At 37.0% G+C, this 16912-nt stretch overlaps 1 protein-coding gene across 7 annotated transcripts in view; it reads right to left on the bottom strand.

The window, feature by feature from the left end:
- Nucleotides 1-16912, bottom strand: part of ralgapa2 (Ral GTPase activating protein catalytic subunit alpha 2) — a 132284-nt gene that overhangs the window by 100890 nt on the left and 14482 nt on the right. For all 7 annotated transcript variants that reach the window (XM_043262784.1, XM_043262781.1, XM_043262783.1 and 4 more), the window contains exons 2-3: nucleotides 12012-12122; nucleotides 9173-9222 (exon numbers count right to left, since the gene is read on the bottom strand). In XM_043262784.1, the coding sequence (XP_043118719.1) occupies nucleotides 9173-9222; nucleotides 12012-12122 (161 nt within the window). The remainder of the gene's footprint in view (nucleotides 1-9172; nucleotides 9223-12011; nucleotides 12123-16912) is intronic.

Genomic DNA, 16912 nt, shown 5'->3' on the forward strand with positions numbered 1-16912 from the left:
CACGTACAAGGGATCATGAACAGGAGATCATGGCACTATGGGTCTACCCAGTAAGAGACTAAATATGAATGTGGCTGGTCTGCCAGACAGTGTCACTAGAAATATATAGAATTCTAGGGCTGTATCCACTTAGTTACTGTATGTATGTAAATGGGGCATGATGCATAGCTAGACATGTAATCCCTTTGCAGTGTTTGGTGGCAGTTTGTTGGCAATTTTATCTTTTCTGTAGCATTTGACAGATCAGGGTAATGCATTCTCAACCATAAAGGTGTTTCTGGCCTGTCATATAAGTTTTGACAACAAAACTGTTTATAAAACGGTTTATAAAATGTGTGCATCATGCTTTACCAGTCAAAACTGATTTCTCCTTCATGGGGTCAGGATCTGGTCCTGGTGCTTGATGTGTTTTCTGTGCCTCCATTTCAGCCACTGAACGAGGCTGACCTGAAATTATTGTCGTTTAAGATGGCACTGCTCTTGGTTCTGGCTTCAGCGAAGCACGTAAGTGAAATTCACGCACTCTTCGTGCATTGAGCATGTATTCAATTCATGCCAGGGAAAGCAGGGGTGCTTTTGAAACCTAATCCTGCTTTTATGCCCAAGGTGGTTAATTCTATTGTTTCTCTTGAGTTAAGAGCCTTTAACCCACTGCCTTTTGCTTTATCAGAACAGCAAAAGCTGAATACGTTGTGTCCAGGACCTACTTTACATATTTACATGGAAAGAACTAAAGGGTTGAGTGATCAGCTGTTTGTGTTTTGGGCAAAACCACGTACAGGGAAGGCGATTACTAAACAGTGCTTATACCACTGGATAATGCAATTTGTCTTGTATATTCCAGTAAAGGTCTTACGACGCCGTCTGGTTTACGTGCCCATTCAACGAGAGTAATGTTGATGTCATGGGCTCTCTTTAAAGGGGTCACGTTACAAGACATCTGTGAATTGGCAAATTGGTCCTCACTGCACACATTTTCGAGGTTCTATAAACTGGATGTTACAGCTCAAACGTTTGCACATGGTGTATTGAGCGTTGGATCTTGAGTGTTGACATACCAGCCCTAAGATAATAGTATATTTTTTTGGTTAACAGGAGACTTTGAAACAGTCTCTGGCAAACGGGAGTTATTATATTGCATAGTGAGACACAGAACCGTGTGCTTGAAAGAGAAAAATAGGTTACTTGTGTAATCCCGATTCTCTGATAGCATTAAGTGAGTTGTCTCACCAGAACACCCTTCTTGCTGTGCGAAGTGAGAAAGAGGTATGATTGTTTTGAATATCGTAATGATGTTGTGTCTCTCTTTTTATACTGAGGGAAGGGAGCCACTTCCTTCTGAGGAATACGCGGAAGGGACATATACCATCGTGAGAAACCTCACTTAATGGTATCAGAGAACCAGAGTTACGCGAGTATTGTTCTTGACACATATGGCCCCATGATTTCCACAATGCAGAAAAGAACATAGAATCTTATGTTTAAAAAAGTTTAAAAATAGAATGTAGCCTACAGTTTGCATAAGGAGTAGTATCTGTAAATACAGTTTATTTTCAGTAAAACCAGTATCATATACGCACACAGAAATGTAAAGGTATTCATGGTAACCCATCAAAATAAAAGTTTATTTTGCTACTACTACTACTACTACTACTACTACTACTACTACTACTACTATTACTACTACTACTACAAATCGTGATACCGTGACAACACTAGTAGTAACAAATTTTTATAAAAGCAACAAGGCATTTAAGGATATGAACCTTTAGCCATCAAAATACAGCAAAGAGCTTAAAAAGCACAAACTCAAAATATCAAAATCCAGCACAACAGAGGACAGCACCAAAAACCTCCCAGTCAGACAGGTGGATCTGATTATTTTTTTTAAAGAGAGAATCACAGGGTTACTTAAGGTCATTTAGATTACAAACAGAGAGGAAGTGAGTGATTGAGATAGAGAGAGCAACTTGTTCTCTTATTTATGACCTTTTTGGTCCATTTGCATACTAATGAGCCTAAATTGACATCACTGATGGCCAATCGGCTCTGCTCATGAGAAAATTGTGTTCTCACTAGGATATCCTTTTCGTACTCTAATAACATTTGGTAGAGGAGTTTATATTATATATTACATTAAGACTCTCTCATCATATTAGGGCTATGCTGATTCAATCATAAATTGGTAGATAATTTTTCTCATGATACTGCACCAATACTTTAGTTGGAATTCATATCACCTATCAACAATTTTCAGGCTACGTGCACACCGTGTTGGGGACTGACAACAACATCATCTCAAATTTCTGTGTGGTAAAGTCAGTCTAAATTCAATACATTTTCTGTTATATGCCTTGTTTTGTTGTGAAAGGTCCAAGCCAAGTAAGTTATATAGATTGGCTGCCGCTCTCATTCAGCAACCTATAACAGTTTATGAACATAACCATATTTACCATTCAACCAAACAACCATATTTTGCAGAGTAGTCAGAGTTGCTTCAATAAGGCTCCACAACGGATAAAAGTAGAAGAACATGTCCATCAGCAAAATGCCCTTTATTCACTAGAGACTCAGTCATCAAAAAAAAGCGAAGCTGAGGGATAGCACTGACCCAGGGTTAGAGCAGTCAGATGGGCTTCAGGAAGGAGGCACACAGGACATGAGATTGGTGATTCAGGGATCAGAGGTCTGATTATGACTGACAGAACGGCCTGAGACCACAGAGTCCAGGAAAAGCAGGTCAGGGAATCCAACAAGTTTCTCACAGATGCCGAAGTTCTACAACAAACAATCTCCTCTAAGCAAGAGATCACATAAAGGTTATCCTCTATGCACTCTGTAAATGGGTTTCTGTAGACTTGGTAAAATAAAGTCTATATTAGTGATATCTTTAATACGTATTCAGTTATAGGTATGCAAACTTTGAAAAAAGAATATTTATGGCACTTAGACAGTAGTTTCAATGCCCATGTCTTGACAGTAGGAAACAAGATACATCTCTAGTTTCATCATTATTTGTTCTTCAGACATTCCTCTTTAAAAGAAAAGAAGTATCATATTTTTTTTTTTTGTAAACTGACCCACATTTGGTTTTTGACCACTGAAAATGTGTACATTTTTAACAAGTCATGCCTGGAGCCACATTATTACACCAATATCTCTGGAACAACCCATATATTGCCTTAACAATAAAAATGGCAAAATGGCAAAATAAACGTTTGTTAAGACCCAATATCTAAAATGGCATTAAGATATGTTAACATATGTTAGCAAACATAATGCAACAAAGATTGCTAAAACAAACATATTTTACTAACAGACCTACTAATCTCTGTGTGAAAAAAATATCTTTCTGAAGTAAATAAAAACCATAATTTCTGCCATTAATCTTACAACATTTTACTCAAACAACACAGGTTTGGCAAAAACCTTTCAGGTACAGATATGGGACACCTGTAATAATGCCAATAGGGCCTTTTGCGAAGCAGGAACCATCACATGGTACCCAAACAAACTGTGGAACTACCCAATTTTTATCGTGTGAACATCGCAGGACCTTGGAACGATTTTCGTCCCAGGAATTCGGTTTGAAGGAACTAAATTAGCTCCTACTTCAGAGTAGGGTCTAAAATAGTTCCAGGAACTATTGGTAATGGAAGTGTGAGCTGATCGCCTAAATGCGTGCGAAAACACCCTCACCCTTCATGATTTAAAACTATCTATAAACATACGATGTAAACATTGTATCAATTAATTTCTTTTATAAATGGCATTTACCTGAAAACTATGTCTACAGCATTTTCTGCTTCTGTCAGAAAAAAAACACAGCTACGATCACAGCGTCCTCTGTCCTCCTGTTGGTAACTGTTTTTAATTTTTAATTTTATTTTATTTTACATTGTGTTTCCCTTGTTGAACAACATGCACAAACGACGTCGTTGCCGAATGTTGTGCAAAATCTCCCCAGTACTTTTAGTCCTGGAACTAAAGCAGTGCCTTATATTCATCTACTAGATGAATAGTGTTTAGTGTGGAGTATGATGTAATGGGATTTGTAATCAGAAATTAACTCATTATGTATTTGCAAATCTACATTGTTTGGATTCAAAGACCTTCATTCACAGCCTACTGGCAAATGTGCAGGAAAGCAATGTTGCCATACTAGCATCAACTTTACATTTTCATACCCATAAACATGGGGCTCAACAAAACAATGTGACTGGTTGCTTTAAATGTCAGTCAAGAAAAACTTTAATATCTCTGTCTCACTCGAGACATACCATATGACTTTGAATCTCATAGAATGTGGTACATTCAGTCACTGATGCTTCAAAAGCATCTGCCCTCAGTATCATCTGCTTTTGTGTTTTAAATATTTTTTTCTCATTATAGCTAACATTTCAGGCTGATTAGTCATAAAGATCTCAGATTTCATTTGGCTTTAAAGAGAAACGTTTGGGTAGGACAGCTTTAGGAGGAGATGGAAACACCATGCAAATGTGTCTTGTTGGAGCCAACCAGCACCCTTCTTCTATAAGAGGCTCTTTGTGCGTGCGTGTGTGTGTGTGTTTGTGTGTGTGTGGCACCTGCAAGCGGGAGATGGGTCTATGGGCAGTTCACAGTGAGCTGCGGGCGGAGAGGAAGCCGCCATTATGCGCCCATCTGGATGCCAAAGGAACTGCCTTAAGCTAATGACTATCAAGGGTGATAACAGTGCTCTCATTCATCATCCAAGGAGCTTCATGAGCAGCCAGGATCGGTGCACGCTGGAGACAAAAGAATGCTCAAGTTAACTACAGACCGTAGTGGCTGTATTGAGTCCGGGAAAAAGGCGAGAAAGTTGATCTGTTTATCGTGCAGCGCTGAGATGCATGACAAAGACAAATGAAACGCAGCCATGCCTTGATGTCACTGCACACGGAGTGTCCTAATTGTGTTTTTAGCACTTTACTTGTCTGTCCACACTAAAAGAAGAAATGCTGTGTGATTCAGATTCAAAGGATATTTTCAATATAGAGCTGTGATTTGTGCGACTAAGCGTATGTGACCTAGAATACAGAGCAATGGAAACAACAAAACCAAGCTACCATCAATGCCTTGGCTTGGACAGTTTTGGTTAAAGATGTATAGTATTAAACAAGTATTAAAAGGTGGCAGACCACATTGCCTGTTATAGCTGTCATACTGCCCTATATTTGCATCAAGCTGCTTAGCTCTGAAAAAATCGTTTTTGGGTCCACGTTGCTTTAAATCGCTACCACAGGTCATGTTGTGAATGTCAATGTGAATAAGCCTGGTTTAGACTTTATATACACATTATTTGTCTATATTTTAAATGCACATCTGAACTGTGCAGCGCGCAGCCTCAAGTGTCAAAAACCCCCATCTCAAGACATCAATGATTGCGCCTCCAGAAGCCGCTCGTGAACTGTATAATGAGGGCTTTTTTCAGCTGAAAACTACTGTAATTATTTACTATTTGCTCATTAAGTGTTGTGTTTTATGTTAAATTCAAAAATGTATTTTACTGAGCTCATTCGAAATTTCTAATTAAAACAACTAAACTAGAAGAACAAATTACGAGCAAATGTAATCAGTATTTTTTTTAAATATATATATTTGCAATGTACAGAGGTGGCAAAAAACTGAACTGAATGCGATATTGCGCATCTTGTCAGTGATCAGCAGCTCTCTGTATTAACTGCCACTCCATTTGAAAACAGATGACTTGATGAGATGCGCATGAATATATTGCCCAAGCCTTATAGAGAGTGAAATGTCTACTTTCAGATGAACTAATTCAAATTTAAAACAAATAATCTTATATCCGTATGAAACATGCATACAGGCTCATCACTAGTGTGAGAACAAAGAGAGCAAAGAAAGCACTAGTTGATAAAAATATCAAAATGCAGTTTCTTTACTGTTTTTCACCGGCACATTCACAGCAATTACTTCGGCGGATGTGATGTGGTTTTACACATATGCTTGAACACTTAAAACAATTAAAATGAACGGCTACTAGCTGACCAGAAAACTCCTCAGTCGAGGACAGACCTGATCTTGGAATGCACCCAAATCAGCAACCGCGCTATTTGCATGTTTTCTTTGTCGTAAGTTCTCTCACTTCTTGTTTTACACTTTGTGCACGTGTAGGCTACTAAATATCAGCAATGAAAATATGCGCACCATGATGATTTGTACAAAGGTTCAGCAGATTTCCACTTAAGCCGTCGATGCCTTGCTGGTCAGAGTTAAACTGATTTGAAACGATACGTTTCATGAACGAATCAGCATTTTCGAATGTGTAGTTGAACGAACGGTTTAAAATCTCACTCAAAGACAGTTTCTTGCTGCCATCTTGTGACACAGCCGTGAAAATACATTAACTGACAGCCCGTCTAGAACGCGCATGTGAAATATCACAACATAGAGCCCCGGACGCCTCTAGTTCAACATGTAAGATTCAGGTTCACTTAATTTATGTTGAGACTACATGAATCTTTTTTGTTGCATTGACTGGGTGGATGATTTTTATAGTGCCATTTCATGCGTTTCTGAGTTAAGGGGACCCGTTTCTTTTTTAATGCTGGATTTTAATTTAGTTAAACGTTTATTCACTTTCATGCGACAAAATTGTAGTTTTAGTGTGAGAATAATCCTGCTGCTGTGTCATCAATCATGATCTTCAGCTTACACGTTGACAAGGAGCAAACAGTTCACTACATACTGGCACACAGCAGAATGCGGTATTAATCCACGACTGTGCTAGATGTCTCGATGGTGCCAGACACAAAGAGAGAGGCACGGAGGAGGAGGAGGAGGAGGAGGAGAACAATACCAGCCCCCCGCACCCCCTGCCTGACAGCAGCCTGAGCGATCATCTCTCCGCTACCGACCCATAAAAAAGGGGGTCAGACACCCACCACATGGAGGTGTTTTCCGTAATCCCTTCCAGCACGGACACAACACAAAACAACAGCCATGACAGGACAGGGGAGGAATGAGTACGTGCCGGTGGAGACGGGCCTGTGCAAGATGGAGGTTGTGAAGCTTTCATGCTGCATTAACAGTGTGGTGCTGCCACAGCGTGAGTCTGCTAATGGCTCCTCTCCTGCTGTCGCCGTACACAGGCGCTCCGCCACGCAGCCGCAGCACACCGATGCCAACGTGAAAAGCGCACGAGAAATTTTGAAGCTAACGAGATGTTCAGTGTGAGAACAAGGTCCTCTCTTTTGCCGTCAAGAAAAAAACCCAGATGATTAGATATTTTGAAGCTTGTAGCTGACATTTTTTGTCCGCTTACCATTTATCCTGTAATAGCATAGTACTAATATAACACAACAATAGCATCCAAATACGTTATATCTATAATATTCTGCATTTTATTTTTCAGGTGAAATTTAACAGGATTCATCAGAACATTTCCATCTAATATAAGCATGACTGGTATGTTAAAAACTAAAAAAACACTCTCAATTAGGAGTAAATAGATAAAAGTATGCACTCTGAAGGAGTCCATCAAGCCTACCCAAATACTATGTGAGGAAATCTGCTTGCCCCAAATCATAGTAATAAAACTAGGATGCCAGTGATGCCAATACAATCTATTAGATTTTTTCGGTGACACTTTGTTTTACAGTTACACCTATTAGTTGATTATTAGCATGAGATGCACGATTTACATGATAATACATTTATTAGTTGTAATAATGCACATATTAGTGCCTTATTCTATATACCTAATCCTACCGAATACCTTAAAGACTACCTACTAGCTATTAATAACCGGCAAATTGAATTTATTGAGAGAAAAATCTTGTTAAAAAGTGAATTTGAATATCACTTTTCATCTGTGTAATTACTGTAATCACAAAACTACTTTGACTAGGGAATGGACAATATAAAAAGGCTGTTATATTTAAACAAAAAATGGATATCAAATAACTCGATATCATGTTTTGCTTCAATTGTACATAAAAAGCAGGACGCAATTGAATTAAAGGGAAATTATCATGAAACTTTTCATAAAAACTTATGTTCAGAGACGGACTGCTGACAACAGCCGTTTTAAGATGTTTTTTTTTCTCTAAGCTTCCCATAAATCACTAAGTTAGGAGCTACTTTTAGATGTTTTTGAATACGGGCCTCATCTTTAGACTAGAAAAAACACCTAATAAACCTTTGAGGCCACCGACAACGACTCAAACTGAGAAGGTTAGGAAAAAAACTGCAGTTTAAAAGAGCATAACGAATATTAGTCAGTCGTAACGACTAGGGAGAAATAGCACGGACACTGGACAAAGACAAACTTTTCTAGTGAGTTTGCATGGACCGCATGGGTTTGCGAACATAAAATAAAGTTCAAAAGGCTGCACATATACTAGAACGTTATTCTTGTTGACGTGAGGACAACACTTGATGTTCGGCATTTATCGTGTAAACAACACCGGTCCTCGGAAACTGACAGTGTTTAGAATCAACTGATTCTACAATTAACTCTAATTACAGAATATCTACCTTTACACATATAGCTAGATTAACTTATATCTTATAATTTATATATTAGAACACCAGTGGATCATAAAAACCGAACATCAGAGAAGTGTCAATGCATCAAGTTTTTCTTGACTAACAATCGATCGTTTAACTAATACGCATGTCAAAATTAAATACAAAAGTTTCTATTCAACATTAAATGAAGCCTATTTATCGTCCTTCAGCTTTTTCCACTGACTATATAATTAATTAAACTCAAATGATTTCTGATTAAGCATAAAAAAGGCATTTTCCCAGGGTGACTTTTCTAGGCGACTTCTGTTTACGCAACACAAACTCCGTTTGACACCATTTTTCCCAAAAAAAGAAAGCCTGTCACCACCCTGAGCAAATGAAACCAGAGAATGCCTTGCCTGCCTATTTGTATTGCAAACTAGAGTCTGCTTTTCAGCCAGGCAGGAAAAGACACAGAGAGGACAGCACCTCCAGAAAGAAAAAAAAAAAAACTAAACAAAAGAGAGTGGAAAAACCTGCTCTGGGCAGAGCGGCACAAAAACATCTTCGGCTCAAAACCGCCTCAGAGCTGCAGGTGAAACGGACATAAACAGATCCGCACAGCTCTTCGGCAACAAACCACATTAAACACTGATGAACGCATGCAGAAAAGGCTTACTTCAAAAATAAAGAGGATGGAGTCCAGCTCCTCCCGTTGAGATTTGTTCCCTGAAAGAAAGCAACAGAATTAGATTGCGTTCATTCTTTCTTGGTGTCTATTCAGTAGCTGCAGTTAGCTATACAGTAGCGATCTACGGCGTTGGATTGCTGAAGCATGTTGGTAATATGAAATATTCAGTCTTTAATGAATCGGGGATGGGAATGAGAACCCAGTGCTTAAAACTGACAGTGATGATTGTTTGACGACTGCATTTTGCACAGGACCTTGACGTCTGACTGGTTAGCGTTGCATAATTCAAGCGAAACGATGGCTTTGTCTGGAACACATAATATAGTCAGCACAATTTCATTGTTGCTCATGTTAGCTTACGGATTATCTAATGGAGCTTATTTCACTTCAATTCCTTTCGTATGGAATGTAATTGTTGATAATTGAAGATAACACATTTTCTTCAAATGCTTTTAGCAAAAAAAAAAAATTTAATCTCCCTGGATGCTAGAAAGAATAAGGATGTCTTGGTTAAAATGGATTAAAATATAGTTAACTCTTTGCCTGCCACCAGTTTTCTTAAGTTGCCTGCGACCACCATCATTTTAAAAATATTTAAAAATAATATTTCGTTGTATGACCATCTGATCAGCATCAATAAGAACAACAAAGCAGCCACTGCTTGCTATATATACATAAAAAAAAGAAAGAGAAAAAAAAAAAGCTGACATAAATCTGGATTGGATCTGCCTAGTCCTTCCACTTCCTGCTCAACATTTTTTTCAGTAATGTTAGGTTTTGATTTATACGTTGTTATTATTATAAAATGAAAATGAAAAGGCTACTGTAACAATTTTTTGTGTTTTGGTTGCTTGTGATTTTTTTATATGATGCTATGGGATGAGTTCATCCACAACAACAGTTCAAGACTAACACTTAACTTACCTCAAGTTCACTTTTACATTTTTGTCATTATGAGCAGACAGAAAAAAGTTGCAATATTACATTTATGTACGGAAAATATCGGATTAGTTTCATGTAGGATGCGCTTGGTTATTTAAAACACAGCCAAAGCACTTGGTTTTCATCCAAATACGCTTTAATTAAAAACATTTAATTCACAGTAATAATGGGCATAACCTACCGCCCCAATCATCTGATTTAAATGATATAGCATGAGTTCATTAAACTATTTTGAATAATTAATTAAAAGAACGGACTTGTTCGTGAGTTAAAGTGGTCACATTGTTAGGTTTTGCATGCAGCCCACAACTCAATAAAAGTCATTTTTCAAAAACGGGGTTTTTTTTGCAGTGTAAACAATCTATCGCTTGCTCTCTTTCTCTTCTTTTCAGCATTTAACCTCTGCTCTAAATTGCTATTCTAATCTTTGCACTAAACTTTATTGTTTATTCTGTATTGTGGGCTCAATGACAATTTGTAAGACACTTTAATATAAAAGCTCATGTATATATGACTCAAATTAAAGAAACAGGCCACTTTTTTTAAAGATAGGCCCATTTTCCAACTTCCAAATTTTCCATTAGAGTTAAACAGTTTTCCAGGTTTAGCTGTAGCTTAGCTTAGCTTCAATATTTTTCCTGTTTAAAACTTGACTCTTCAATAGTTATACCGTGTACTAAGACCGATGAAAGGCTGATACAACTAGAAACTATCCTCTCATTCTGGAATCTTGGTCATTTTTGAGCGAAATGCTGCTGGTCTAATCAGATTCAATGATCTATGCTAAGCTACAGCTAATAGTGCTACAGCCAGACCACAGGCTGAATGGAAACATTATAATCTAAAAATCAAAAGCCTTAATGCAAGTAAGCAGCAGGCTTAATGCTTAGGATGAGGAGTCTGCTCCTATACAGCGTCACAGGTTATATTTAGGATCATACTTCGTTTTACGAGAAAGCTGATGTTGTCACTATAGTGCACTGATGCATATTATCGCTGGATTTTAACTCTGACTTCTAAGTCAAAAAAACTGCTGAATCATGAAATCCCTCTCTTGATATGCAGGGAAATGATGAGGAGCTATGATAATTCATCCAGACAAAAACGTCTACTGTAAAATTGTGCTTCAGCATGAAGTGCAGATGACCTTCACTGAAAACCACTCTGGTCAGTGATGGGACTTAACAGAAACAAAAGCCTCATTAACTTCACATGAGGGGGCATGCAGGCAGCAGCGAGGCAGGGCCGTTACGTCAGAATGAGCAAATGTACGGTTGAATCAGATTTTTCCTTTTTTTTTTTTTTTTTGCATTACTCAAAATCTCCTTTTTTTTAAAACCGTTGTGAGCCGGCTTTCTGTCTGAGCAAGATATCTTCCAATATAGCATAAAACCGAAACGTACATTTTTACAATATGTGACAGATTTGGAATGAACTACATTAGAGATGCATCCAATATACTATAATCATTAAGCACAATATCATCCAAATGTCATTGCTTTTAAGCAAAAGTCCAACACTGTGCATCAGTCTCATCAGTTATTGTTTGTTGGTTGTAATTCTTTTTATATATATCGATGAGAGATGATATTTGCATATTTATTTTTGCATACAGATTTCTATATTTTGATTTAAGGATAGCAATAGTACAATTTGCTCTTGTAACACTTTTTAAGTGTTATTTTATTTACATCACTTCAACGGTGCTTGATTCATCTAGAAATATTCCATTATCAAGTATATATTAAATTAAAAAAAATAAAATTCTCTATACAGGGTGCAATCTCTCTAACATTACTCATAATATTAGGTTATAATTATAAGGTTAAAATTAACATTGTGTGTGTGTCCTAAACTCCAGGAAGCATACAAACATATATCTTACCTTTTTGTTTTAAGTTGCTTTCCAGTGTAATGAAATTTTCATAGAAGATAAAATAAATCTGTGAGCAGTTGGTTTCAAAAAATGCCTTCAGTTCATTCCTGTCAGTAATATCTGTGGAGAAAACAAACAGAAAATGAAGAATTAGACAATGAGTCCAATACGTACATGACATGAAATCTTACATTGTATAATTAAATACAAATAAAAAATAAATCCGATATATAATTGTGCATGTAGAAATTGTAAATTCATTATTATATCAAAGATTTTACTAATAATTTTTTTTACTAAGAATTATCCTGCCGAAAACAGCAAAAGATGTAGATGACTTTGTTTCTTCGATAGAACACAAATGAAGTATTTTAACTCAAACCGTTGCAGTCTGTCAGTCGTATGATGGAAGTCAACGGGCAGCAAACAATCCGAAGCGTCCGAGAAAAAAACATACACAGACAAAACCGACTTCAATGCTACGTGTCCTCGTGGAGATACGTGGCAAAGCTGTCTTTATAAAAGTATTTATATTATTTGTTTAACTTTGATACATCTTTAGCTCATTCTTCATATGAAACGTGACGCGTCAACATGCTCTGGAACACAGGTTTACACAGATATATACGTAGATCCTTATGTATCGCGGCCCATAGAAACAGTCTCTAATGAGGAATCTATGTACAGATAACTATATTCCAGCGTCACATCCTGGATGCTGTGAGGACAGTTGTGGTGTATAAGAGGTAAAATATGATATAAATACCGTTCAGTTTTGTTCACAAAGCGATCTTTTCATATCTTAGCACCTCGGTGTATCACCATGAGTCTTAATTTGTGTTTTTTTGGTTATTATATGACCGACAGACAGCAACGGTTTGAGTTAAAAACCTCTGTTTGTGGTTTACTGAAGAAACAAAGTCGCCCACATCTTGGATGCCCTGGGGGTGAGCAGATAAACATTGATATTTTTGCGTAAACTATCCCTTTAAAATATTAGTAAATAAACTGCAGAATATTATGTTCTCATAATATGAGAAGAGCTGGAAGCACTATCTACTTGCTAGCCACGGTTCAAAGTCTAAAGCGTGAGGCAAAACTGAAACATTGCTGATGAACACTAGAGGCAGTAAAACTCTTAACACGTTCGATCCTTTTTCAAACTAATTTACAGAGTTTTGATTCATGAAGCATCACTTTGGCACAATTACTTGAAGAATATCATGTGACCTCAATATTAACAATGTTAATATAAAAACAGTTATACTATTAATATATATATTTTAGCATCAAACATATCCAGCTTCATGGTATGAGATGTTCTTGAGAGACGAGGAGCTCTGCTTCAAATTCCACGCAGCTACTGTCAGTTGCTCAGTTACATTTTTATGAATTTTTAAAAGGCATGGATTTGACAAAGTGATAAGCGCAAGGTCTTTTGCGCCAAAAAAAAAAGCTAATAAATGGTAATATTGTGATTTTACAGTTCATTTGTGAGATAAAATAAAAAAGTAAGACAATAGTAATGATAATATACGGTAATATTAATACAGGATAATTTCAGAGCAACCCTAAGAGACTGATGTTCACATCTCACCTCCTCTTTCTAAACAAAGCAATCAAAACAGTCCAAAGCTGTTAGACTGGCTCCAGGGAAACACTGGCATTTGCAACCAATTTGTAGCAGTGGCACTGGCCTGATTTTTAATAGCAGCCGGGACAGATGATAGATGATGACAAGGAATGGATTTGATGGCTGAAATCATATTCTGCCTGGAGCCAGTCTGACAGAGCTGTGAGAACACCCATTTGACAAATGTGGATGAAGTCATAGCGCTGGGACAGGACGCTGTGTTTTAGGTAATTGCCCACTGAATATTAATTTCTGAGAAAAAGTATCAGAAAATCTAGATGTAAATGACATCTCTAGCGTTGATATTACCATAAAAAGCTGTAAAAGCTATAATATATTGGGATGGGTGGGTTTGCCCAGAGAAGGTCCACGGCTGATTAAAGTAGTCACATCCTAAATAATGGCAAAATGCAAACCTATCAGGGTGAGCTATTTTATTATTTCTAAACCTGTCATTAAGCTGGATCTACAGGCCAGAAGCAGTATTAGTATTATGATTCATTTGAAAGCTTTTCTACCTTTCTTCTCACTCCAACCATGTCTGTGTCTATTAAATATCAAAGATATATATTAAGAATTAACTCTCTGGGCTCAAATGATGGTTGCAAATAATGGTTTTAAATTCCTCCATCGATCATAAGCTCTTTAATCTGTATGGTGGGGAAATACGTAGAATATTCAGAATATTTTGGTAACGATTTGCTGGTAATATAAAGTACGATCAGCAGCAAACATTGCGAATATTTTCAGATTTAAACAGAATGGACAATTTATAGGCAATGCATTTTTTATTGTTGTTTACTAACAAAAAAATCTACAATGAAAAAAACTGAAAGATTATTAGGTGGCCGTAACTACTTTGTGCTTACATTTAAATTAATAATTTGATACAATGCACTTATTATGTACATACAGGGTTTTACGTTGTACTTATATTTTTACATAATACCTATATGTAATTATATCACACTGTTGACCCATCCCTTACACTTTAACCCAACCCTAAACCTGTTCCAGGCACATTGATGTCGCTTTCGGAAAAAATCGTTAAAAATGAAAGAATTAAAAATGTACTATTTTTTGTCATGTTTTCTGGGAACTTGATTATAGCACTTAAACACGGATTTTCACGATATGCCACTTTCGAGGTTATTGTAGCGTCGAAACATCCAAGTAGCCCAAGCTTGGCATCACTGCGGTGTGCTAATGAAAGAGTTGACACGGAGGGGTCCAGGGCAGAAGAACAGCAGTAACAGCACAGGCGTTGTCTCTTATCAGACTCTCTCACATGCTCTGCTTTTCAACCCTCATTGTATCGGCCCTCTTCCTGCTGCCCAAGAAAACACACTGACTCACTGAAAAAAAAAAAAAAGAGGTCTGCCTGAGTGTTTGTGAGTGAGCGAGAGAGATGGGTAACATCCAACGACAGACGTCAAAGAGCTATGTCAACACCAGCGTGAGACGTGAACGCTACCGTACCAAAGGTCATTTCATGTTCACTCTTTCAACAGCTGGACTGCTGTAATCCTATTTCTGACAGCGTTTCTGTTAATGTGATATGACCATTTCCTGACTTCCTTAAAGGATTACAGGCAGATACTCTCCAAAATGGCGCTTTGGTATAAGTTCCGTTACGCTTGCATGTTATTTAAAAAAATATCAGTTGTGTATTCTGAGTTGTGTAGGTCACCGAATGCAACCATTTTATGTTATCAAAAATAAACTAATGTTAACTTTTTTAATAACAAAAACCATTCAACCGTTTTCTTCTACATATTTCAGTGAAGGACATAATTTACGTTACATTAAGCCTAGGGTTCCCTTTAATACAAATATTAAATGTATAAAAATAAATAAAATAATTACCATGCCCTATGACTCATGCACGCACACACATTGCGTTTCTATGTTTTATGGGGACTCTCCATAGGTGTAATGATTTTGATACTGTACAGAATGTACAGTATGTGTTATCTTACACCTAAACCTCCCCTTACAGGAAACTATTGGTATTTTTAGGAGTATCAGAAATGTTTTATCCTGTATGGACCTAAAAATGTCCCCAAAAGATCAAAATTTACTGGTATTCCTATCCTATCCTTTGGGGACATTTTTCCTATCCATAACGTCATAAATACCAGGTGTTCACACACACACACACACAAGCAGAGTCATGAATTCTTAAAGCAGCACATAATGATGGTAGACAATCTAAATTGCTTTAAAACCAGCAGACTTTGACCCAAGACACCATGACAGCCAGGTCATGCCTACATGACTAATCTTATTAAAACCTAAAATCACTATATGACCTTGCATAATTATTAAACCACCACGAATTCAACCAAAACTGACATTTCACTTCTTTTACCGCTAGTTCAAAATTTGATTCAGACTCATTTTGTCAGCATGGCTCACACATGTTCTCTAAATGTAAATATAAAAGTATAATGTATAAGAAACTGCAGAAGACATTCATTTATTGCAGTGCATGCAGCATTTAATGCTATGACTATCAATGTAGGACTTTGTGCTATGATTTAAGACCTTTTTTAGACTTTTTTTAGATTTGCCAAAGGGTGAATGAAGACCCACAGAAACCCTGATTTGGGCCTTACAGGACTCTCGTCCGTTCACACTAATTAAATATAAGTGAACACAAGCTAGGTCTGTATGATACATTTTTTCGAAATTGTTAATTAAAAATTAAAAAATAGAAATCGCAATAAAACATTTTTACGGCTTCAAATTTTGACCAGAATGTTGTGAATACACAAAATGATTTTTGCATTTTATTGCGTTATTTTTCATTTTTACCACGGTTATTTTTTTTTACCTTACTGCTGGATTGAATCTGTCTCCAAAGAAACATCCCAGCTGTTCAGTTCCAGTCATAGTTCTTGCTTAAAAATAAATGTTCACATTTTAATTATTGCTGTTGCCCGTTTGTATTTCAGTGTGTGATTTTTACTACCCAGCCCATTTTAAATGTAATAAACAGTCTGTAAATGAACAGTGTCACGCTAAAACGTTCAGTGAGTGCATATATATAATAAAACAGGAATATTTGAGATATATATATATATATATATATATATATATATAACTGCACTAAGGCATATCGATGTCTGTGGCCCTGACAAAGCCAAGGAATGTGAGGAAAGAAGAGCAGTAAGGTCTGTGGCACATACAGATGCAAACTGTCTGTGTGTGTGTGTGTGTGTGTGTGTGTGTGTGTGTGTGTCAAACTGCTCCAGTGGGATGAATGTCAAAAACC

Source organism: Puntigrus tetrazona, chromosome 17, assembly GCF_018831695.1.
Source record: "Puntigrus tetrazona isolate hp1 chromosome 17, ASM1883169v1, whole genome shotgun sequence".
Classification (NCBI taxonomy): Eukaryota; Metazoa; Chordata; class Actinopteri; order Cypriniformes; family Cyprinidae; genus Puntigrus; species Puntigrus tetrazona.